Here is a 26,008-nt window from a genome sequence, read left to right on the forward strand (position 1 = left end):
TCTCATTTTATTATTTAGTAATCAGACTTCAACTCAGTTAGATAAAAGAGTGAGGTTCTGTTGCCTCGATGTGAGGCCTTTAATGAGGATGGGAGCCCCCAGGGAGCCGAAATCCAAAGTAGAACGATGCTGCTTTCGGGTTTCTTGTCATTTCTTCAGTTGCTTCTTCTACCTTTTCCAATGGGCCTAGGGAGCAGGAACTATCCAAGGTGCTAGGATGCGGGCAGCTTCGCTGTTCAGTGCAGACGGATTGCAGAAGCAGAGGAGAGAGATTACCGCTTATTTCAGAAGGTAGGTTCTTTGTTTCAGAATCCCTGATTAATCAGCAGCAGCATCAACAGACTAAGGCAGCTGGAGAGGAGAGAGAGAAGCGGGAAGGGAGGGAGTCGGGGCAGGGAGGGAGGGAGTGGAGAGAGAGAGAGAGAATGAGAGGGAGAGCGGGTTGTCACGGGGGAGGGACGTTGCCACAAGATAGGCTGCTCCAACCCTTCTGTATGTAAGTGGCAATGAGAAAGAGCATCTTTTTGGCCGAAAGGAGACATTTAGAAAGGATGTTTCTGATTTTTGTTTTCATTTATTTTTGTCTTCACAGAATATAATCAAATGAGGGACCTTAGCCAGCCTGGTAATTGCTTCGCATCTTGTAATCATCTGTGTAGCAAAGTGGGTAAAATCGTCCAATTTCTTCCCGGCTGGACCTGGAAGGAGAGGGGCTGTGTGCTCATCCCCACCCATTAGCTATGCCCTCTTTTCTCCGAATGTCGATGTAAGGAAGCCAGCACCTGTCTTCTGCCACTGCATCTTCCTAGCAAACTTTAAAGGCCATTTTATCTGATAGGAAGAACATCAAGAACGCTCTGATCTCTAGTGATGAAGAATCTGGGATTCGACACTTTCCCCATCCAGACACAATGCACTTTAATTGAAGAAAAACTGAGCTGAACTACAAGTCTGTCTCTTATGGTGCTGGATTACTCCTTCAGAACTGCCCTGAGATCAGCCGTGAGAGGGCTCTGACACACAGAAGTCACCTTCTGATTATTGCACTTAGCTCTCCCTGGGGACTTAAATTTTGGTATGTATCTCATTTTTCAGATTCTCTAAGCATGCTGATTGAATCCAGCACGAAATAGATCCAGCAACCTGGTTATGAAATGGAACGGGTTTTAGTTAGGGATACTTAATGCTGAAGTTTGCATGTTTTATTAGGTGGAGCAGAAATAAAGCCACAGCGAAGGCATCCAGTGAGCCTCAGCCTATTTTTACTCCTTTTCCCACATAGTTACATTACCATGGAAATGGTTAAATGAGATTTTCATTAGTAAAATAAGCCATGTTGAATTATTAAAAGCATTGAAAATATTTTCCAGGGTATTAATTGGCATTCAAGTTGTGCATGCTAGCTCTTTATCCACTGTTCCATACCATAAATATTTTACAACAATCTCTTAGCACATTTGTGCCAGCAATTTTACATTCTCAGAGGGGACACACCACCACAAAAAAACCAAACTACCAGACACACACCAAACTGAAACTGCTTCTTCCTGACTGATCAGTTCTAAACCTCCTTGAGAAACATATTTTCTGTCAGGATCAGGAAGCTGTCATTAGTTTTATCCAAATAAATTATTTTCTGCAGAACTTTAGGTTTTATTTAGTACATTAACTTATTTTGTTGAAGTGTTTCCATTCTAATTTTTCCAACTACCTAGTGATATTGTAAATCCAAAAAATGCAAGTGTTTCATATCTGGAAGAATTGTTACATTAAAAAACGCTCTCTATTCTCATAGGGAAATCTTAAAGTTGTTTTGGCTTTGTAGAACTAATTTTTAATAAATGTAGTTTCTTTTTAAAAAGTATAATCCATTTGAAAAGTTTACATGATATAGTTTTAGTCATTTTAACATCTGAGAATTTATAACCAAGTAGTGTGGAATAATGAATAGAAAGCAAAAGTAAACATTAACTCTCTTCCTAATATTTAATGTTTTATTAGCCAATACTCCAATTTATTTTATTAAATTATATTGCTAAGTGCTAACTGTATAAATTAATGAGAAAACATACACACAGAAGTTACTTTGTTTCTCTGTGGAAAGTGCAACATATGCTATCCCACTGGGCAGGCACAGGGACTCAGTGAGGGACATAAGCAGTTCAGAAAATCAGTGAAAACAAACCCAAGGGAAAATATTACAACTTTGCAAGGGACTAAAGGAAAGTCCAAGAACTTGAAGTATTTGTTAAGTTTAGAGGGAGAAGAGGTGTGAAGATCCCAGAGAAAAGATGGTTGACTATTGTTTGAAATCAATCAATCAATCACAGATTTCCAATGCAATTAAATGGTTTCTGTTGTAGCTCCAGTCAGCAATTTATACAACGGACTGTATCTACTTTGCAAATACTGCCTTGTAAGCGTCTGGAATCAATTGGCCCAAGGCTTCCAAAAGTCCCTCAGCCAGGAGCACTCTGCACGAGCCCCTGTATTAGTGGAACTGTGCAATCTCTTTAGACCAGCAGCAGGCCACCATGACAATCTGGAAGTTGGGGGGATATCCAATTTGTGATGCGGCTCCATTTACATGCTTTATGCCCATTTTGCCCATTTGGGAAAGGGAGATAGTAGAGAACTCACTGCAAAGTAATTTGCTTTCTGAGAAAAAAGCAATCAGTGCCTTTGTAGTTCCTCAGCAAGCTTTCTTGGTTGTAACTTCAACATTTCCCATTTGGGGCAGAACAGCTGCATTTTGATGACATTGAGAATAAGAAAAAGAGCGTGACCATGTGTGGAGTTGAGAAAGGATTTTGAGCATAATCAACATGGAATTATAGCACTAATGTTTTAGATGATTTTATCATAAAAACAATTTTGATGTGATTTACACAGGTTATGGATTATTGCTGGACTATCTATCTAGTCTGTTGATTTGGTCCCACTATGTGAAGTCAGCAAATTTTAGATAGCAGTGTGCAAATACATTTTACATATGCATATGAAGCCTGATTACTTAAATACTTAAATGTTCACTCACAATGTGTTTTCAAATTGATCTGCGTGCATGCACAAAATGTAAAAGAGTCTTCTCTTCTGCTGAACAACAACAAAATTAGTCAAAATTGCCCTGGGAAACTTTTACTGGATCAATACTAATAGGCAAAATAGGATTCTCTATCTCAGGGAAGAAGCAATGATTAAAGTGGGAGGGAAAATCAAATTTTAATAACTCAGATTCTAATATCTTCCATACAGCATTAAGACAGGTGTTCAAAAAACTGCAGAAATATATAAAGAGACGAGAAAACTTTCCCATCTGTAAATGAAATGAAAACATAAATTTGAAGTAAAGATGGAAAGTCAAACCCTTCATCAGGAAATGTATTCCCTTGTATTTATTCTGTTTTTCATGCTTATCAAATACAATAATAATAGCAGAAAAATAAACTGTACCTTATTCTAGCCCTAAGACTATCTTATGGCGTTAACTGTGGCCTAAAATTCAAAAAGCTTCTTATGGAACTCTAAGTATCAGGGAGCAATTCACTCCCAAGCCAGAGCTTTTTCTTCCCCTAGCACACAGTATAGGTGGCAAATATCCAGGTTAAGGATGTTCTCATTACTTTATATCATGAGAGATCAAAGTTTCAGATGGCAAACTACTTTATTTCAGAAATTATGGGTAAACATATAAAGAAGAAAAAAGGAACCATACCAGGAAGTTAATGATTAGTGAATTCAGATGAAAATATGTACAGAATTCTACTCTTGGTAAATAAAAATGAAAGGTTCACAGTAAGGCTATGCCTGACAAGTCAGTGGACACATCCATTTACATCCATCCTTATGGAACTGAACGTTGATATCAAAATGTATGATATTACACTAATGGAGGATTTGCTCAGAATTTTAAGCAAATGGAAAAAAATGCTTAAATGTATATGAGAGGAAAGCTGGCATATTGAATATTTATCTGACTCTTTTTGTACATTTTTTCTCTACCGTATCAAAAACCTTCTGTCATGGGGAAACTCAAGCTTGACCTGAGTTGTTGCCATGTTCTGTAAATTAAGACTACACTCAGTGTATACCTTAACTGACAAAGGGATGTGGTATATTTACCACACAAATGCATGTTCTTTGTTAAATTCTTTTTTATATACATATTTCTCAAAAAATGCTTCCTATTTTTTTTCACTTTAACACTAAGGATCATAGAGTACCTTAGGTTTTTGTAGCCCCTGGATGGAAGTAGTAGCTACAGAAGGAGAAGAAAGGAAGGAATTTCATTTTTTTTATGTTTCCATGGATTCCATTCAGACACACTTAGTTTATGTTCCACATGTGTATGAAATGGGTAGTTTTATTTTTGTGGGAATAATTATATGTTACTTTCAGCTCTAGGTTAAGAACAGGAAAGAAGTATTTATGGCTTTGCAAAAAAGAAAATAGTAAGGTTATTGACTCAGTTCAAAGTTAAATGCTTAGTGTTTAGAATATGGTAAGAATTCCACCAGTTAAAATGCATCTTTGCTAGTTGAGTGTAATTTATTATTTTGGGAAATGGAACAAAGTCATCTTTGTGAAGGGTGTGGTCCATTGGATATAAGTATCAAAGTGAAAGAATAGAATAAGATAAAGCTGAACAATTAGTCATCCAGTTGAATTTAAGCCAATATCTGTACCTTTTATAAGAATGACCTTGTTTTAATCTAAAAATTAAACAAAAGGAGTGTCTCTTGAATGCAGAACACTGAAGTGGAGAAAGGCATAAAATGAGGTTGCGAGGTTGTCTCAGGATTTTTTGGGGATTCTGACTTGGTCATTTTAGGTCCTTTCTCAGAAGAGTCCCTGATATGAATTGTAAATGATGGCCACAAATTCTAAGAAACACAAACAGCACTGTACTCTTTGGATATATCAGTACAGTGCATTACAAAAAATGAAGGCCACAGATAACCAGTTTTTAACCAATGTACCATGAGTGTAGGTAGGTGGGGCTAAAATCAAATTTGCTTTGAGCGAAAATGGTTGCAGACACATCCTGGTTCATTTAAAAGAGCTTCCCATCAAAATGCAAATGTTCCCCTTCAAGCTCGCCCACTTTGTCCTTGCTACTCCATCAGTGTTTAGAGGTCTAGAAGGACAGATTCTTCATATTAAGATATATCTAGATGCTACCGGGAGGAGATGCCCCTTTTGCCTCTTATCAAGTAGGGTCTCCTATGATGCCAACTTAGAAAGTGGGTACTGAAAACAAACCTTTGTAAAATGCTTGTCTCCGTGGAGCATAAGTGGACTTGGTTTAATATCCAACTCACACTACAGCCAGGTCTTGGGGGTATAGAACACGCTTTACTCAATGCCCATCTCAGCCAGAAATATACATTTTGTTTCTGGGATGAAGAGATTTACAATCCTGCTTGGACTGTGGATTCTTACTCCATCAAATGGTAGTTTAAAGGAATTCAACAATTAACATGAAGTTTGCTTTTCTGTAGTGAGGACTTGAATCTATTCATTCATAGATCAGTTGCCTAGAATATATCCTTTTGCCAGAAAGGTGGAGTGCAAGATGGAAATGGGAGATGGAAAGAGTTTTATTGTCCACAGGTCCCAGTGCTCTTGTTTTCCAGAGGTGGACAATGGGGGACAATGGATTAGTGGTCTCACCACAAGTGTTTGGTTGGTGGGGAAAAGAATTAAGTTCTGTCGTGGCCTCCATTTGCACATACATGTTTAAGGAAGTCGAATTGTACTAAATAGGCTACTCACCTACCTTTAAAAGTAAAATCATTTTTATCAAGGAGTTATTAACCGTCATCCGTGTACAGTGAAGAATTTGGAAAAGCATCTGATAAGTGTGTTTCTAATAGTTATATCATGTTTATTGAACACATATGCATTTTGTAACTGAATTTTCAAAACATAAGTGAATTCCAATAACCGTTTATTTTTAAAATTTCTTTTTAATGTGGAAACTGGAGCTTAAAGAAGTCAATTAACTTACAAAAGTGATAGATCTAGAAACTTCTTAGTTGGAATTTTTAGCCACATTTCCAGACTTCTCATCTCTGTCCTCCTGGATGTCCCCAGAGTCCCCAACAGCACAAAGTACATTTTGCTTGTAGACGAGTACACAGGAAGATGTGATTCATAAACACTGAGAGCGTCCTAGTTCATGTTTGAAGACTGCCTTCGATTATTGAAGTGCTCCTTGTCTAGTCTCAAAAATTGAGAAAATAAAGTGTTCATGACCAACTAGCGAGGGTCACCTGGATCTGTGTCCTAATTGCACATGCATGCAGTCATTTATGGCTCTTTTCTACCATAGTGTGTACATCTAGGACAGAGTTCTGCCTTCATTAGTGCCTGGTTCTCAACAGGTGCCCAACACCTTCTTGAATAAATGAATGATAATGGAATGGAATACTTCTCTAGACTCAAGTCACATGAGCATCCATTCTATTTTCATACTGCATAGTTTTACTTAGATGTTATGGCTGCTTTTTGTTTCAAAATTTTTCATCACCATTCAAAAATATTACTTCTCATAGTATAACTATTTTGTAATAATATTACCTAATATTTTTCTCAGAACAAAAATAAAGTCCAAATCATTTGAAAGACCACTAAGCAAGATAATGTTCAGAAGTCAACAATCAACCTTGTTAAGAATCAGAATATATAAACTATCAGAATAACTGGTGTAATTTGGGTTGGAGGAAAACTTCAGGGAAAAAGTAAAAACCTTAGGATAATAATGCCTCACGCAACTGGGAAATATACAGTTTTGCTAGAGGGTAGAGTGGGAGTGATCATTTCCAGCCTGAGGCATTATTGCTAGCATCCTTGTAATAATGACTTGGATTGCTTAACTCCGGGAAACTTAATTGCAATACAGTTATGCTGATTTTTTTTTAAATCCAGGCACATCTAGTGTTGAATGTGGGGTAGAAGTGAGTTTCCAATAATAGTAATGCTTTAACTCTCTGAGAAATATTTTCTCACATACCCCTCCCTGAAATGGCAATCATTTGTAGCTGTAATCTTCTCTTCCGCCCTGTGTCCACCACTTAAGCATCTAATCTGGTGGACTAACATCAAAATACAATTCAATTACATTATACTTGGAATTAAAAGACCATTTCATATCTAACCCACTAGGGCTTAAAACAAAGTATAATAAAATTTTAACATAGCCAAAAAATCATTAGTCTATAAACAAAGCCAGTCTCCAGGTTAAAGCATTTTTAGATTGGGGAAGAAATCCTAAAATTCTGGATGGGCTTCAAATACGGATTGACTGGCAGCTGGAATGCTAATAAACTCTGATAAGAAGTGAAATTTCCATAGCTACAATCCAGGTTATAAAACATGATTATACTTGTTAAAAAGTCCAGACTAAAATGATTTGTGATGAAAAGAAAAAAAATAAAACAAAACAGTTTGGGACTTTTACATTAAATAGTTGACTGATATTTTCAAAAACCTTTTTTTATGATTTTAGAAGAAAGTAAAAGGCATAAGCTTATTTAAAACTCTTCAGTGAGCAACGTTTTCCCCTTGTTAATTGGTTTTGCTTTTGATTATTCAATCTGATTGAAATATACCAGTTTTCTATATAACAGTGAATATGCAATTGAAGACAGTGAGCTTTGTTAAAATAAAGGAGTACTGGTAGTGACATAATTAATTTAACTTTGCTTCTATTTTTATTTGATTAAAGCACAGTTTCTCTAAGCCCCGGCTTCAGTGATTTGGAAAGGTCTTCTTCAAGGCATACTGGTTCCACAGCCTGCTTTTCCTTCCTTCCTTCCTTCCTTCCTCCCTCCCTCCCTCCCTTCTTTCCTTCCTTCCTTCCTTCCTTCCTTCCTTCCTTCCTTCTTCCTTCTTTCCTACCTTCCTTCCTTCCTTCCACCCCTCCCTCAATTCATACATGCACACACATCCAGTTAACATTAGTGGTTGCCCTTCTTCCTGCCACACCTTCATGATGACATGAGTTAACTTTACCTGCACACTGCTGTTGGACTCCATTCTAAACTCTTCACAGTCCTCCTCTTAATCTTCACACTAACGGGAGGTAGGAGTTACTACAACCATCATGTTAGAGGTGAGAGTAGTACGTACTGGTTGAGAGACCCATGGTTTAAAATTTTGTTTTGTCTTGATTTGATGTGATTTTAACCTTCAGAAATCTGTAATCCCAGCAACTCAGGAGGCTGAGGCAGGAGGATCACCAGTTGGAGCCCAGCTTCAGCAATTTAGCAAGGCCCTAAGCAACTTAGTGAGACCCTATCTCCAAAGTACTTTTTTAAAAGGACTGGGGATGGAGCTCAGTGGTTAAGCACCCCTGGGTTCACTAGCTGGTTCTCTTTAAGCCTTCAGGTAGAAGTGATATAACAAATTATCACTGCTTGGGTCACCAAACTGGCCAGGATAACAAAGTACTGGTGATCTACCATATTTGAGTTAAAGTAAATTATAATACGAAGTAGTTATTGAGGACCATTATGGAAAAATAGGGGGCCCAAAATGGATTATGTCCTACAGAAATTATACTATAAATGTCTTTGATTGCTATGTTTTGTATGAATAATTCAGATTTATAGATTTTATTTAAAAATTTTTAAGAACAACACATATAATACAAAACAGTTTTTTATTAAATAACTTTATCATTTATATGAAATAGCACAGAAAAGTATTTATGACTGTAATACATGAAACTTGGGTCTGATATGTCTTATTGGTATAAGAATCCTTTTTCATCGACCACTGTGGCAAACATCTGTAAGCCCAGTAACTGGGGAGGTTGAGGCAGGAGGATCACAAGTTTGAGGCCAGCCTCAACAATGTAACCAGTCCTCTCTCAAAACATTAAAAAGGACTGGATATGTACTTCAGTGGTAAAATGACCCTGGGTAGGATCCCCAGTACCAAAAGCAAACAAACTCCCCACATTTTGAAAAACGAAATCACGACTTTAAATATGTAAGCCAGATGGCTACCTTCATACACAATAGCTGCACATTCATTTCACCTTTTAGTCCAGTCACTTTGACCTTGGTCCTGCTAATGAGGGAGTGTTTGATAGTCAGGTAACATTAAATAATAACGCTTGAAATACTCCAGAGGATTGTAATGTCCAGGGAGATGTTTCTCCAAATGGATCCTCTGGAACCGTGGGGGACTTGGGGACGCGGTCGGGCTGACGGCACCTTGCTTTGCTCCCCATCCGTGCTGAAGCTTGATGCCTTCTGCCTCTGCAGGAAGCGTCCTTCTGCATGATACCCTCCAAGATGACAAGCGCTAACCCGGAGGAGGTGGCCCTGGACTCCTTTCTGCAGTACATCGAGGATCTGGGGATGAAGGCCTACGACGGCCTGGTGATTCAGAATGCCTCGGACATTGCCCGGGAGAACGACCGGCTGAGAAACGAAACGAACCTGGCCTACCTGAAGGAGAAGAACGAGAAGCGCCGCCGGCAGGAAGAAGCGATCAAGCGGTAAATATAGTCCGCGTGTCCTAAGCTGTGTGCACACGAGGAAGTCTACCAGCGCTGCTGGGCTGTGCCGCTGTCCCCTGGTCAAGGAGGGGCTCTCAGAGCTGCTGGACCTGATGAGATGGGGTGGCGGTGGCAGTTCCACCACTGCCAGGGCACCATCCAGCCTGTGACAGGGTCCTCCCCTTAGCGACAAGTTATTTGCTTGCGTGTTGTGCGCGTGGAGTTACAGGGCGGCTGGGAAAGAATCCAGTTCCCTCCAAAGGATCTTGCTCAACCACCTCTTGGGAAGAGCCCAAGTGGACACACCACCACTTTAATAGCTAAAGTTGAATGAAAAACCCCACCTTGAATGGTCTTTGTTTACAGCTCTTACCTTAAAATAGGGTTCATCTTCTCCCTAGAATATGACCAAATATCATCAGTAATTAACTTCTGGTGGCCTCTGGAGGCAGGTGCAACCCTCAGTGTGTGCTCTCTGTGATAAATTTTATGACTCTTCCATCTCTTACTTGGTACCAGGTATCCCGGGTTGGTTCAAATGAATTATACTCAGGGTGCAAAACCTACCAGCTACAAGTTCATGAAGCTAGATTGTAGTCTTTGAAATCCCAGTGGCTTGGGAAGCTCAGGCAAAGCCAGCCTCGACAACTGAGGGAGACCCTGAGAAACTAAACAAGATCCTGCCTCAAAAAAAAAAAAAAAAAAAAAAAGGTCTAGGGTTGTAGCTCAGTGGTTAAGTGCCCCTGGGTTTGATTCCCTGAAACAAAAAGCAAATAAGAAAAAAAAAAATTGTGTCCTGGGGCACAGTCACCAAAAGAAGGATGCGTTTTGGTTTTTCAAGAGAATGTTACAGTGTTTTAAGCCTGTGTTGGCCAATGGCACCTGTAGACTAACCTGTTGTGTTTGATGAAGTCCACTTCTTCCTTGGAATCTATTTGCTAAGTGCAAAAATCTCAAACATAGGAAATAATTCTATCAATTAGCTGCATAACTGAACAACAGTTAAAGTATTTTGGTAGTTCATAGTAGATTTTTTTCATGTAATCTGGCATTAATATTTTGTTTGCTCTCTGTGAATGTTATTATATTAATGATGCGCTATTCATGCTCATAAGGAAACCAAGTAAGGAGTGAGGTTGCACTCCAATATTTTGTGGAAATTAATTTTATGTGAGAGAGAGAGATTTGGAAATAACACTAGAAAGACAATGTGGAAGACTGTTTTGAAAGAGTGTATTTTTCCTGTGGACTAGTAAACCAGGAATGTATTCTATTCCCAGGTCAAAAAATATTTGCACAGTTACGTAGGTGATAAACATTTTCACCATTTCACATGTTAATCTTTAAAGTGAATTCATTTGTTGTTGGGAACTGTGTTAGATTTTATTTCTACCCTCTCTGGGGTACACCAAATGCCCTTGGGACATTTTTGTCCTGTGGACTATTTCCAATGGTCTCCTGTATGTGAGCATTTTACTTTGTTTTCAGTTTTGAGTTTTTCAAAATTCTAAACAAAAAGGGTTATCTTATAAGTAACTTCAGCTGTACAATCTGGAGCTTCCTAATTTTGGTGTTATAACTTGACAACTATTTTTTAATAAGCATAAGTGAAATTATTTGCAGAATCATTCTATTAGCATTCAAAGAGCACCCATGTGTTCCATACTAACTTTCCATACTAACAACTCCAGTTTCACTAACAACCTTCAGTAGGTTTCTATCTAAAGATATATAAATACTGAGAATGGAAATGGCTAACTTTTAGATGGTTTACTGTCATGAGTTCAAAGGGGCATAACCAACTGTGGAGAGGAAGTCTAAAGTCCAAGACACACATACCAAGAATTTGTAGACATGGAAACATGGTGAAACCCTGACACTACATAGGTGAGGTCCAGGAGACCCAGTTATGTGAACTTTGAGTTGGTCTCTACTGGATTAATAAGCAATACTTTCCATAATTATGATAAAAAGCATTTAAGAGACAGCTCAGAACACACATTGATTTGAAAAAAGAGCCAAATGATCTGGACACATTTATTTCCACATCACACCTCCATGCCAAACAGAAGAACAAGTCTTCAGTTGAGACTAGAGGAGAAAAAAAAAAAAAAAAGAAAAATGGGAAGGAAATCACCTTTCATGTTATGTGCTAATTGGTAAGAGTTGATGGTGGTTTAGACGAGGATGCTAACTGTAGAGTTGGCGTAAAATAATCAAAATACAGGCAACTTCTGAATTATTTGATTGATAGATGTAGGAGTTGTAAAAGGAAGAAATTACAGATTTGGTTCTGTTGTTGTTTTCTATTTAATTTTGATTTTGCCTAGACTGGACAATGATGTTTCACCTAATGAAATGGCAAAGACTTAAAGAGGAGCCAGTTTAGGGACAATGATTGGGGAGCAGGCACTCAGCTTTGGTTGGTCTGTTGTGTGAAAGATCTCCCATGTTCTTGGATAGGCAGAATTAATATTATCAAAATGACCGTACTTCCAAAGGCACTATACAGATTTAATGCAATTCCAATTAAAATTCCTATGACATTTCTCATAGAAACAGAAAAAGCAATCATGAAATTCATCTGGAAGAACAAAAGACCCAGAATAGCCAAAACAATCTTGGGCAAGAAGAGTGATGCAGGAGATATCACTATACTAGACCTTAAACTCTACTATAGAGCAATAGTAACAAAAACGGCATGGTACTGGCACCAAAATAGACAGGTAGATCAATGATACAGGATAGAAGACATGGAGACATACCCACATAAGTACAGAAACCTCATACTAGACAAAGGTGCCAAAAACTTACAATGAAGAAAAGATAGACTCTTCAACAAATGGTACTGGGAAATCCATATGCAGTAAAATGAAATTAAACCCCTATCTCTCACCCTGTACAAAACTCAACTCAAAATGTTGTGTGAAGCCTTTTAAGTGCCCAAGTGAAGAGTCTGGACAGGCAGCTGGATAAGGAATCTGGGACTCATGGTAGAGATCAAAGCCGGAGGTATGAGTGTGAGGGCCATATTCTGTAGGGTTAGCAGTCAGGAGCAGGAGGAGAACTAGTGCTTACCCTTAGCAGAGGTGAGGGCAACACCTAGGACTGTTCCCTGGGGCATCTACTTGCTCATTTAATGGGAACAATAGAAGAATCTCGTGAAAGTGCAGTTACAGTTAGTGAGAGGAGCAGAAGAACCGGAAAGGGAAAAGATGCCTCAAAGAGGAGTGGAAAATGGTTGGAGAAGAGAGGTTTTGCTGATAGGTCAAACACACAGAAGCCTACGAATTCACCGTCGCCTTTGCCAACTCTGTGTTGATAGGAACAGTGTCTTTGGAGGACAAAACCCACTGGAATTATCTTCTTGAGAAAATATGAAGAGAATTGAAGCAAAATATAGGGAACTATTTTGAGAACTTCCAAAGTAAAAAATAAACGATAAAAGAAGAACCATGAGAGTAGTTGCAGGGCAAATGTGATTTATGGTTTGGTTTGGTTTGGTTTTAATTTTGTTCCCATAGGCAGCAAGAAAACTAGCATGCTGGTGTACAGGAGACCCTGGAAAGGGAAGCATTGATAACTCAGGGAAGAAAATGGACTGTGAGACTGTTCTTGAGGAGCAGGGAAGGGAGGGATCTTGGATGGAGCACGGACTGCTCAGAGGTCAGAGGAAAGATGCTCTAGCATACGGGAGAGCGAATGAAACCTAGAAAGGCCTCCTACCTGGTCCTCTAAGGCCACAGAGTGAACTCAAAGCAGGAGCCAGACGACAGAAGTGAAATGTGTTGGAACACCAGGACATCTGAGAATAAGTAGTGGGAAAAGAAACAGAAGGACAAAATTACAGAATGATTCTGTTTTCCTGACTTCCAAAGGTGTAGGGCAGCTACAGCTTCAGAATGGAAGGAAAAGCAGGAGACTGAGGCTTAGGACAAGCTCTGGTTGGGAAGGTGACCCAGGTGCACGCCGGTTTTGTGAGTTGCTGGATGAGTAATCCACACAGCCTTCTCCCACAGCAGTGAGCCTCACCCCTGGGAACGACCCACACTCAGCCCTCACCTCAAAGGCAATCACCAGGCAAGACTGGATGATAATGGTGGGGATAACAGGCACACTTATGGGAGGTAGCCCTGAGTGAGGTCAGTCATGGCCCAAAGGACAGTCCATTAGTGTCCTTGTAATTGTTACATATGCCAGGAATGGAAAGATGTAGTATGTGTCTTGCTCTCTACACCTCTTCCTGTTTTTTTTTTTTCCCCCAAATCTTTTTCTGAAATTCTTACTAAAAGGATCAGAATACTAGTAGAACTTCCAAAATTGTTGATACTTCTCTGATTTCTTTTTTTTTTTAATTTCTTTTTGTCCCCAGAAGCAAAGCCCATGTACAGAATGAGGGTGCAGATGTCCCTGGATATGGCCCGCGTGGTGTGGGGGGCGGGCTACCTAGAGCAAAGTGAAGGAAGCCAGACAAGCCATGGCTTGATGGTGGGAAGAGGAGCCCAAAGCATCTGGCACTGCCTAGGGACAGGGTATCTACTCAGGTGGTCCAGTCTCTGAATTTATTATAAGGTTCAAATTCAGTTTTATTCTAGCAAGGTCCTGAGGTTTTGACAATTTTAAAAAAATAATAATCTTTTTGTCCCCCTTAACATACATTTTTTAAATGACTCGACTTTTCTAATAAGAAATGTATGTTTAATGTTTTGAGGAAGGCTATTGCAGCAGTGGTTGCATAGGGTGTTTGGGGTTTCAGGGATGATGACAGATGCAGAATATCCACAACCAAATCTAACATGTATTTTAATATATTTTTACCATGCAGTTTATGTCAAGTAAAGAAAATTCAATGTGGCATTAATGAACGCAGTCTAATTAATTAAACTTATTTAATGTGTCTCCTGAATGCCTTTTAAAATAAATACTATGATTTAATATATAGGCTATAAATGCCAAAATTCTAAAGAGGAGGCATGTTTGACCTTGAAAAGGCATTGATGATAATTCTCTGTGAAATATGCCAGTTGCAATTCCAGAAATGTGCAGACTGCCAAGGATTGCTTAAAAAATGGAAATAGGATTTCATATGATTGACCTTCTGGATCACATATGTGCTGAAATGCCTTTTGTGCTGAAGATGGGAAGCTTAAAACACTGAGCTCTTAGAAAGAGAATATCCTCGCCGCTTTCTCAACGACCTAAGTCACTTAGACTTTCTAAGCCCAATTCCTTATTTTTAAACTAACTTGAGCCCCTTGTCACTATTAACTTTCTTATACCTTCACTTCCATTTCTCACATGAGATTTTACTGAAAAAGCTTGCTTGGTGAAAAATACTAAATAAATAAAAAGTGATGCTGTTAGTGTTTTTCTTAACAGCTCACAAATAACATTTGGTGGGAAAGAAAGACTTAAAAGGGAGAAAAATTAATGGGGAATAAAAAAAATTCTTTCTGTGGTTCTTTTCTGCTTTTAAAATCCTAATGGCTTTGTGCAGGCACTGTTAAATGAGATTAATTTTTCATTAAAAAAACTATAAGGAAACAAACATGCAAAACTCATAGCTTCCAACTAAGTCCATTCTAGACGGATTACAAAATCCTATTTGTCAGAGTAGGGGAAAAGTAAGAAACGGGCTTGAGAGTGTATTGAAACATGAACTTGGCTCAGGGACCAGCCAATGGGAAGGCAAGTGACCAGTGAGAACAGACTCGGGCCCCATCCTGTAAGGATGACCTCTGTGTACCTGTTAGGTCCCCTGGATGTTCACTATTTACAAGCAACCCTGTGTTTAGACCATCAGGTCAGGATATACACTGAAGGTGATGGACAGTCAACTAGTCAGGTGCATGCCTGTAGTTCCTGTAACCCGGCAGGCTGAGGCAGGAGGATCGTGAGTTCAAAGCCAGCCTCAGCAAAAGGGAGGTGCTAAGCAACTCAGTGAGACCCTGTCTCTAAATAAAACACAAAATAGGGCTGGGATATGGCTCAGTGGTTGAGTGTCCCTGAGTTCAAGCCCCAGTACTCCTACCGCACCAAAAAAAGAAAGATCATCCTACATCCTACGTACTCAAAGTACAATTAGGGTTCAGGATTCCCTTCAAATATATATATATTTTATTTCTGAATTCTGAAATTAGCCCTTGTACCATCTCATTTTGTTATTGTTCATAGTATTTTGGAAACAAGCAAATATTCCTTAAACTAAAATATGTTCCCAATACATATCTTTCTGACAATAATTTTATTATAAGATGGGGGCTGGATGTTTTTTCTAATAATGCAAATGCTACATTAGTGAAATTTCCCCAAACATTGCGAGTCTGGAAGACAGCTCTAGACTTCAGCAAAGTGGTTTTGACACAAAGGACTACTTAGGCTGATTAGCAACGTCTCTATTCCCTGTGGATGCCCTCAAGGGATCTATCTGAGGTTATATTTCCTCTTTAAAAGTGACAGTCAGAAATAGAATTAGATTACTTACAGCTTCTTTTTAAAAACACATGCAATTTCCTATTAGTAGATGTATTTGAAAGTTATTTATATTTGAAGGTTTCAGAATTCTGTTATGCAGAGAGAACCAAGACACTAAAGTTCATCCTTTGGATCATCAGGAAAAAATAAAAAGATGTGCCTTTCTTTTGTTCCCCATAAGCAAATGGTTGTGACCAAGTAGTGAATCAGTTGTTATTTTAGATGATTTCTTTACCCTGAAACACATAATTACAAAAAGAGCTCTTGAAGAAATATTAACTGTAACATAAATTTTAGATATGTACAGTTTCAGAATCATACCGCGATTGGTGGCAGAAGACTATGGAAATAGGGACCATTTATCGAAGTGCTTTTTAGTGAATGATGTGCCCACTGGGTGCAGCTCAGATTGCTACTTTGTTCACAAATAGCTAATCTCATTGGGTTTGTTTTCCTTGGGGACATGTAGAAAAAATGAAGCGCCCTATTTGTATATGAAAAGGGGTGTTGAAGCATCATTGCACAGGTGGTTGAAGACAGTTAAATGAACAAAGGTTCAGAAGCACAGGGCTCAAATACTCGAAATATGGGTCAGTGAGGCTTAGAGTGCAGGAAGTCCTGTGCAGTGCCCCAGGTTCTGTGCTCAGAGAAACACAGGGAAAAGCCCTGAGCCACACCATCCAGAAGTAAACTCCAAGCTGTAGCTCCTCAGGGTCTGGCTGCACGCAATGATTCTGCTGATCTGATCTGATGTGAGTTTCTGACCTAATTTTGCTGTAGGACTTAGTGCTCAGGCAGAGAAAACAAGGTTAATGTGTTGATAAGGGGCAAGATTAACAGCAGACAGTATCTTAATAACCCTCTCTAATTTTGGCTTCCTCTTATGTTTGTGATTAATTCAAATCACTTTTCTATTAATCATTTCAGAGGGCCACAAGCTGCTTTGCTTGTTTTTATGTTAAAATTGTGCATCCGGATTGTCTTTGTCAAAGCTAAACAGTATATTCAGGCATGGGAGGAATTTTGGTCATAGTACCAAAGGCATGGGAGGTGCTTATGCACAGAATCATATGATAAGAAGAGATAATTGAATAACTTGCTTTGTTTGTCCCTCTCTGATTGTTCTTTTTTGAGCTGGAAACCATATTTGCAAAACCGATTCGTAATGACTTTATTTATATATATCTTTAGTGCTGGTGGTGAAAGTGAATAATACTGTTACACTTCCAGACAAACATGATGTCTCTCTTGCTGGTCTTTTGCTTTCAGTAGAGGTCACTAACTGCCATAAGATGATTAATCTGAACTTCAGAACTCATCAACTTACAGCTTACTTTATGCGTATGTTTGTAACAGTGGTGATCCTTGACTTCTGGTTCAGTCACCTGCCAGGACAGATTAGGGCAGCATGAGGAACTTTAAGGCAGCCTCTCCAGGTCTCTGGGCACATACCTTTTCCAGAGCTCTTTTTAATGCTGGTTGTTTGAACTTTAGTTACACCCTGGACCTAGCTCTTACTTTACATTTTGAGAAGCAAAGTGCCTGTACGACATCTGACATAAATAGACAGATGTTGGCAAGAGGAGGGGTTTTTCAGAATACAGTTGCATGTGGGCCAGTTAACATGAGAACTGAACTCTGAAAAGTGAAACTTCCAAGTATCTAGCCCTGCGACAACTGAATGATTTAGAAGAAACCTATTGGACATGCTAAGGTAATCTTTCTTTTAGCATTACTGTTAAATATTTAGAGATAGTTACCTATTCTCTGGCCATTGCCTTTTGTTCTACCACTGTTTCTTTGGTCGGTTAGGTTATTGGAGGATATTCTCAATGTTTTAATTAATGATGGCCTTTTAAAAATATTTGCAAAAACAGATAAGGAAAAGAAACCATCGAGGATCAAAGCTATGAGTCAGGGGATATTTCTTTTTGCGACTGAAAGTGCAGTATCTCTGGGAGAACATGTTTAATGTAACTATTGAAGCTGCTAAAGTAGAGCCTGAGCATGCTAACAAAATTGCTCCAAGCCTCTGTCCAACTGTGAGGTAGCCTGAAGAAAATGTCTCTATTATAAATGTATGGGTTGCCTTGAAATTAATTTTAATCATGAGTTGTAGAAGGCAAATCAAACTCCCCTCAAAAAGATGAATCTCTGCTTGAAAGACATGCCTCCAGTTAAAAGTTATTCTCACTAATGTTCATATTAGGCAATAAATAACAGAATATTCATATCCATGCTAGAATATGAATATAACTAGCCTGCTAGGAAGCAGGGGAAAAAAATCACTTAAAAAAAAAAAAAAAGAAAGAAAATCACTTAGAATAAAATGTACAAGGAAGGTTTTTTAAAAAGTAAAAAAACCCAGCATTTAAAATCCATTATTTTAATTAGTAAATTGCATTTTAGTCTTTGATTTGAGGCTAAGTATACCACTTAGCATATTCTGATGTTTGAATAAGAAATGAAGTGATTCAGCATTGAATGAAGAACATCACCAAGGAGACTTTTAATTTTCTTTCAGGCTGTTGTTTATATGTGTCACAAAGCTATCTCATTTTTATGTGAAGTTTTATTAAGCATTTACTGAGCATCTATTTTATGCCAGGCATTGTTCCAGGTGCCCAGGTTAAAGCAGTGACCTAACAGTAAAAAAATGCTTGCCTGCAAGAGATTTACAATGTTGTGAGGGTGACGGGGGCAGAAGCTGCGGAAAACAGACAAAGAACAAGTCAATCAGTAAGAATGTGATAAATTCTATGCAGAAAGTCAAAGCAGGGAATTGGGGATCAGGGTCATGGAAAGATGCAAATTTGGAGAAGTTTGCTCTTGGAAAGGTCACGGAGGAAGTTACATTTTAGTGAAGACCTGAAATATGTAGTGGAAGAAGCCATGCAGCTGCCTGGGGTAACAGGTTTCTGGGAAGAAGAACCGCCAAGAGGAGAGATCATGGTCCTGGGTAGGATCATTGCTGGTGTGTTGAAGGAGGGTCAAGGACATTACTGTGGCTGTAACAGAGCCAAACGGGTGAAGTTGAATGAGGTGGGTCTTGGCTCAGGCCACAGGCAATGTGAGCTGGTCTTGCAGGGGTGTGGAAGTCCCGGATGGAATTTTGGCTTTACCTCAGGGAGGAATTGGGATAACTCTGAGGAGGATCATGCTGTGGGAGCGGTGAAAACAATTGAGCTGAGGGAAAACTCAGGCTTGGACCTGCGTAACCAGTGCTGGATGTGGTGGGAATGGAGATATATTTTAAGGGAAGAATTTGCAGAATTTGGTGACAGATTAGACACAGGGTATGAGAGTCACATTAAAGGCTGGTTCTTCCACTGAGATGGAAAAGAGAGCAGAGAAGTAGGTTTGGGGAAAGGTTTTACACATATTAATTTTGAAATGTTTATTAAGTTTCTTATGATTTAAAATACATGTTAGAACTTTCTGGTTCTTTTTTGACAAGTTGTAGGTATGAAATGGAAAGTTTTAACAGAAATTTGAAATACTCTTTTAAAACTCTAAAAGTTACACACAAACCTTCTATATGTTCATGTTTGAGGAGAGATTTTTTTATTGCAATAAGAAAAATGAACATGAAATATGCCCTCTTATAAATGTTTAAATATATACTACAGTATTATTAAGGATAGATACAGTGTTGTACAGCAAATTTCTACAACTTTTCATAGTGAGCAACCAAAACTTTATATCCATTGAACAGCAAATGGAGGGTAAGCGTCTGGATTCACCAGAGCAAATGAACAATTTGCCTGCAGGCCTCTGTTTTGTGCAGTTAGTGGAATCAGAGATCTTGACTCTAAGAGCTACATGATCCACACACTCGGGGGCTTTCCAATTCAGGGCCAAGCTGACAGTCCTCCTCAAATTTAAGAAACCAGATAAGAGACAAGTCGGCCTACACAGGTCTGACATTTTCAAAAACGGAAATTGCTGTGAAACAGGCAGATTCAGCTATTATTAGCATTGGTCATGTTGACTTAGGACCTCTGGGCAATGATGGAGACATGAATAATTAGTTAGTTAATTAATTCTCACGAGACACTTTTTCAGTTGGAAGGTATTTCGGTAAACATGTTGTAAGAATTGAACGTGGACTGTGGGATGTGGATAGAGGGCAACAGAGTTTAGGAGCAGGGAGATTCAGGTGTCTGAGTTCAAGAGAGGGTTAGTTTCTTCACTTGCTGGCTTTAGTGATATTCATCAAAATTTCCTTAACTCTTAAATGTCACTCTTTTGTTTTTGTTGGAAGAAACCATGTTCATTTTGTTCAGCTGTTAGCAGAGGGAACAGATCTGACATGAAACTGTGGAGAATCCAGTGAGGGAAGCTGTTTAGAGTTGATGATTGCCACTATTCTGAGCACTATTATTATTACTGTTGTGGCTTTTCTGACTCTTACCTTCATTTTTGTTACACAATGTCATTAATAATGACATGGAGCACCATGTTTGGAAGGGTCCTGCTCCACCTACAGTAAAAACCAACGTGGCAAAGGGACAGATTGCTTCGAGCATTTGCTGATGACACCGGTCCCCAGTCCCTAGCTATGACTTACATTTTTCTTTATCATTTCGTTTCATCTTCTTGTAAACATGTTTTGTCCTTCTTTCCTAAAATATTTAAAATGACAGGAGGAAACTTTTGGCATATGCATAGATTCCCAAGGATGCAGTCATCAATAGTTTTATATCTTAATTATTAAACCAGCTTCCAACTGCAGGGGAGCTGTTTTTTGCACATAGTAGGTTTTGAAACATTTGTCAGTGCAGATTGTGGTGAGCTCATTCAGTGCACTAACGACGGCTTCAAGGGAACCGTTAAGCTGGTGTAGTCTGTGTGTGTACTCACGATACAAATATAATTTGCTAATAAATTTCCAGATATTTTAAGGGAATTACCTTGAAAGTTTACCCTCTTGGCACATGAACTGTTAAATTTGCACTTTATGGAAATATATCGTTTCTGTAAAATTGCTGTATCATTTAGCCTATAGCTGATGAGAGACATAAATAATGGATTCCAATGGTAGATCCATGGTATTTACAGGAGTTAAAATTTCAAATTCTCTTTTTCTTGATGTTTTGTCATTTAATTTCCCTTTTAGAGAGCAAAGTGTTCTCCAAGTCTCACTATAATCGCTGTTGCAGGTCGCCCTTTGTCTTGGTTTGAGGATGCCGGGGAGGCTGGCCCCATGGCGGTCTCCACTGCCCTGTGTCTGGGGAAACAGCTCTCCCTGCTTACAACTCCTTGTTCATAACTGTGACATGTTCACCTCTTTAAGAAAAGGAACCACACATGAATGGAGAAGCTTGAGTTTTTAGGAATTGCCTGCAGGAATGCTTAACTCCCTAGGATGCTCACTGTCAGATTTCAAGAACTGTTTGAACGCCTGTTTATAAAACACAATCGCAGTAGTACTTGTTTTGGCGATAAATGACCAAACAAGATGGGGAATCACTTGTCAAGCAAGTTGTTTTCTAGGTCATTATGAAGAGAACATTTTTTTTTCCCCAACAGTTAGTACTTTATCCTATTTAGGGGAGTGATGGCATTTTGTGATTTACAAAAAATAATGAATTATAATGGAGAAATTTTTAAAAATGATAATGGGAAATATCTACAGTGATCAGAGCAAGTAAAGACACTTCACTCAGGAGAAAGGGGATGTCAGTCCTTTTATCCTCCTCCCATTCCAGGCTAAAAATCCTACAGTAGGAGATTTTTATTCTATGTGAGACCAGAATCTGAAATAATTCATACTCATGTTTCCTTTAAGGTGTTTGAGGAAAAGATCTTAATCAGTGTAAATTACTCTCTCCTGTCTAGAAGCCTCTGGATGATGAAGCAGAACTAAGAGAGGTGCAGTTCATGATTTTTCTGCTGATTTTTCCCTGCTATTCAAAGTTCTCAAACCCCAGCAGATCCAACTAGATCAATAAAAAGATAGTATTTTGTTTAGAAGAGCATGCCATGATATATAACACCAGTTCATACAAAAACACTCATTTCCAGAAAGTAGTTTTTTCAAATATCAAATATTGTTATTAGATTATTTCTTCTTTTTCATGTAATTTTCTTTCTTCCTTCTTAATAACGTGGTAGGATTTTAATTCATTTTTTTCCCGTTTCCTTTATAATTGGTTTCAATTCCAATCTTTAGTTTTTAATGTGTTTGTTCTGTTCTATGTGCCCACAGTTATTTAAAAAGCCTAGGTATTTCAGATAAAAACAAAGCAGGGAAACACATTTTCAAAACATGGTACATTGTTCAACAGATTAAATGGGATAAAGAGAAATGGGGGAGGGGGAGAGAAAATGACTGCCCAGTAAAAGCCTTTTTAGCAAATCATACTGAATCTCATTAATAAAGAATACGTCCACTGAAGTCGTACAATCAATCTGCCGTGCGCATTAGTGATGTCTAGTCCAATTCAGGTAGATAAATTGTTCTCTAAGTGTCAGTGGGCTGCCACTCAAATCACAATACCAATAATACATGCCATGCTGAATTTCTCCTGATTCACGACAAATTTTTTTTTTCACTGAATTAGACTGAACTAAACAGGTATACATGAGTGATATCTGTTGCAAAGAACTCTGCCAACAACAGGGGAGGAAAAAAAAAGGATAGATAACTGGAGAGACAAGCAATAGACAAGGATGTTGTAAACCAATTTACCAAAAAGAAACTGGGAGAGGATATTCCAACCAAACACTCTTGCCAAAACTGTCAATTAAAAACACAAGCAGAAAGGTGCAATGGCACATGCCTGTAATCCCAGTGGCACAGGAAACTGAGGCAGGAGGATCACAAGTTCAATGCCAGTCTCAGCAACTTAGCAAGGCCCTAAGCAACTTAGTGAGAATCTGCCTCAGAATAAAAAAATAAAACAGGCTGGGAATGTGACTCAGTGGTTAAACACCCCTGTGTTCCATCCATCATACCAAAACCAAAACAAAACAAACATACAATCGAAAAGCATAGTCAGTACAGAGTTCAAAACCTCAGATGAGAGCATTACTCTAGTGTACATAGGTAACCATCAAATGGAAACTCTGGGACGCAAGAAGAGAGAAGAGAAACGAAGTCACCATATACTTCCAGGAATATTTTAATTAGAGACTTAGGGTGTATTCTAACCATGAACCATTTCACTGAATGACGGGTACCATGACTAGTATCATTCCAATGAATAGCTCCAGAAACACTCATTATAAATAGCTACTTTTAAAGACCCAATATAATATGGCTTTGTGAGGCTCTGGTTGAATTGATACCATATGATTTTTCTAAAGAAGTCAATCTGTTTCACATATGACCTGAAAATAAAGGCACCTGCTTTTGAATCTATAGTGGAAAGGAAAGTATTCTGTCACTTCTTACAAGATTAAAAGTCTCCAAGGAGAAATCGTGCATGTAAGAGATCATTTTGAAATGAGGTGGAGACACTGAGCCTGTGCAGTTACAGAGCTGCATTAAAGTGGAGGAAGGAGAGATTAGGGTGCTATTGGGTTTTAGGAAGGAATGTTTCCTGTGGATTTGTCATTAATGCAGTGACCCTATCTGTCCAAGTCTTTCCATTTCAATGTGACTTAGAATTCGACAAAGAAGTCAGCTTAAAGGTATCAACACAATCCCTTGTATAAGTTGCCTTTAGCAAAAGAACCTCTATCTTTAATTTAACACAATTGGCAATCTTGGTGGAGACAGAATGTGATTTAGTTAACAGGAAAAGAGAATGACCTCGGTCCCCCTAGAGTTGAATGAGAAGTTCAATTCCAGCCTGACAGCATGTATGAACTATTGTAACAACAATAACCTGGGAACAAACGGAAATGGCCTCAGGAACATGGGGAGAGATGGACAAATCCCTCAGACGGAAGCCTGATGCTCTCCTGGCCAAGTGCAGGAATGTTTATTCTTAATGTTGAACTGCAATAATGCGTGCCCATTAGGTTACCTCAGCCACACAGATAAAACCCTGTGTAAGGATTAGGCTCGTAATGATCAACCTGATGCAATAAAACTATCTCCGTGGGCAACTAGTGGCTCTTGTTAGTTGCTGATAAGGATGTGATGTATGCTGGTAGACAAGAAATCGTGTGAAGTAGATATATTCCACTTGTCTCAACTCCTAGAAGGGTAAATTTAGTTCATATAAGTCTCATTCTTTTACTGAATTAATTGTGAAGATATTGTCAGTAGTGGAAAAATATGCCCTTTCTATAAAATGTCCTGTGGTGAAGATTTGGAGATATTTAATTCCTCATGTGCTTAGCATAGTCCTTAGGTTACTTAATGAAATGCAATGTCATGCGTTTAAGATCAGCCCAGATACTCAAAGTCAATTTTTCTTTTTCATTTTGTTTACATTCATATTTGAACTTTGGGGGAAAAGGGAGTGTCAGATACCCCTTTCAAATTCTTTTTTAAAAAATATTATTTTTTTTAGATATACATGACAATTGAGTGTGTTTTGACATGTTATTCATACATGGAGTATAATTTATTCTAATTAGGATCTCATTCTTATGATTGTACACAATATAAAATTACACTGGTCAGGTCTTCATATATGAACATAGGCAAGTTATGTCCAATTCATTCTACTCTCTTTCCCATTCCCATCCCTCTTCCTTCATTCCCCTTTGTCCAATCCAATGAACTTCTTTTCTTCCCTCTCCCCCTTTGTATGTTAGCATCTGCATATCAGAGAGAACACATGGCCTTTGGTTTTGTGGAGTTGGCTTATTTCACTTAGTATGAGAGTCTCCAGGTCCATTCATTTACTGGCAAATGCCATAGTTTCATTCTTCTTTAAGGCTGAGTAATATTCCATTGTGTATATATACCACATTTTCTTTATTCATTTATCTGTTGAAGGGTACCTAGTTGGTTCCATGGCTTAGCTATTGTGAATTGAACTGCTATAAACATTGATGTGGCTGCATCACTGTAGTATGCTGATTTTATATACCTTTGGGTACATAAAGAGAGGGGTAACTGGGTCAAATGGTGGTTCCCTTACCCCTTTCAAATTCATTTAGATATATTGAAAAGAAACTGAACTAAAAAAATGCTATTGTGTATTGGAAATGGTAGCAATGAACTAATGAAGATGAAAGTTCTTATCAAATTGTTTTTCTTCAATATTTCAAATTAATCAAATATCCCATTTGTATATTTCTTCCAAATATTTTCCATTATTGATTTATATTATTCAGATTCTAGTTATCATCTCAGGACAAAGCAAACAGCCACATCAATAATACACCACACCACTTTATGTACCGTAGCATCAGTCTTCCACTTGGCCTAGCTTCAAAATTGAAGTAGGCATTTTTAAACCTTTGGATATTGACTTTTGAGACCTGAATTCCAAGAGCTTTACTCTGCCATTATCTATCAAGTCCTTACATTTAAATATCTACCAAAAAAATGACAGAATGCATCAGTAGGCAATGTAATTACCAATATTTACCCATCTAAACTTCAAAATTCAAATTATAATTTTCTTTCTTTTCTTTGTCAATCTCATTTTAATCTATTTCCTTCTGCCACCCTTATTGCCTTAGTCCCCATACAACCAAAGCACTAAGTGGAAATAAATTTGACATAAAGAGAAAAGTAAAAAGGGCTAGAGGAAGTAAAAGACATTTTAGCCAGGCCACTGCAGAGCCAGAACTCCCAGCTGGGAATCTAGGCTCTGCAATTCGATACATTGTAAAATGTTTCTGTAGAGTCACTATGAACAGAAATCCTTGCAATTTTGTGAATTAAAAATAAATGAGTCCATTTCTGTTATAGTAAAAGTTGTATATCTACACTCCTTAATTATTGCAGCAACATTGCTTTTCTAGAAGTCAAACATTTGGTCACCTCAGCTATAGAAACTGCTTTTTGAAGGGAGGAAGCATTCCTAAAAAAGGAGACAGAAACATATTAGGTGGTGAGTTCAAGTGTGTGAAATGATCGAGCCTTCTCCCACTGTGGAGGCAGGGAGGCCC

General features: G+C 38.4%; 1 protein-coding gene across 2 annotated transcripts in view; it reads left to right on the forward strand.

The window, feature by feature from the left end:
- The first annotated feature begins 603 nt into the window (after positions 1-603).
- Positions 604-26,008, forward strand: part of Nyap2 (neuronal tyrosine-phosphorylated phosphoinositide-3-kinase adaptor 2) — a 256,201-nt gene continuing 230,796 nt past the window's right edge. The window contains exons 1-2 of one of the 2 annotated variants that reach the window (XM_047546303.1): positions 604-1,075; positions 9,276-9,511. In XM_047546303.1, the coding sequence (XP_047402259.1) occupies positions 9,291-9,511 (221 nt within the window). In that variant the 5' untranslated portion in view covers positions 604-1,075; positions 9,276-9,290. Of the gene's footprint in view, positions 1,076-9,275; positions 9,512-26,008 lie in introns of those variants that run through there. The other variant, XM_047546304.1, reaches the window with a different exon arrangement.

This window comes from Sciurus carolinensis, chromosome 3, assembly GCF_902686445.1.
Source record: "Sciurus carolinensis chromosome 3, mSciCar1.2, whole genome shotgun sequence".
NCBI classification, from domain to species: Eukaryota; Metazoa; Chordata; class Mammalia; order Rodentia; family Sciuridae; genus Sciurus; species Sciurus carolinensis.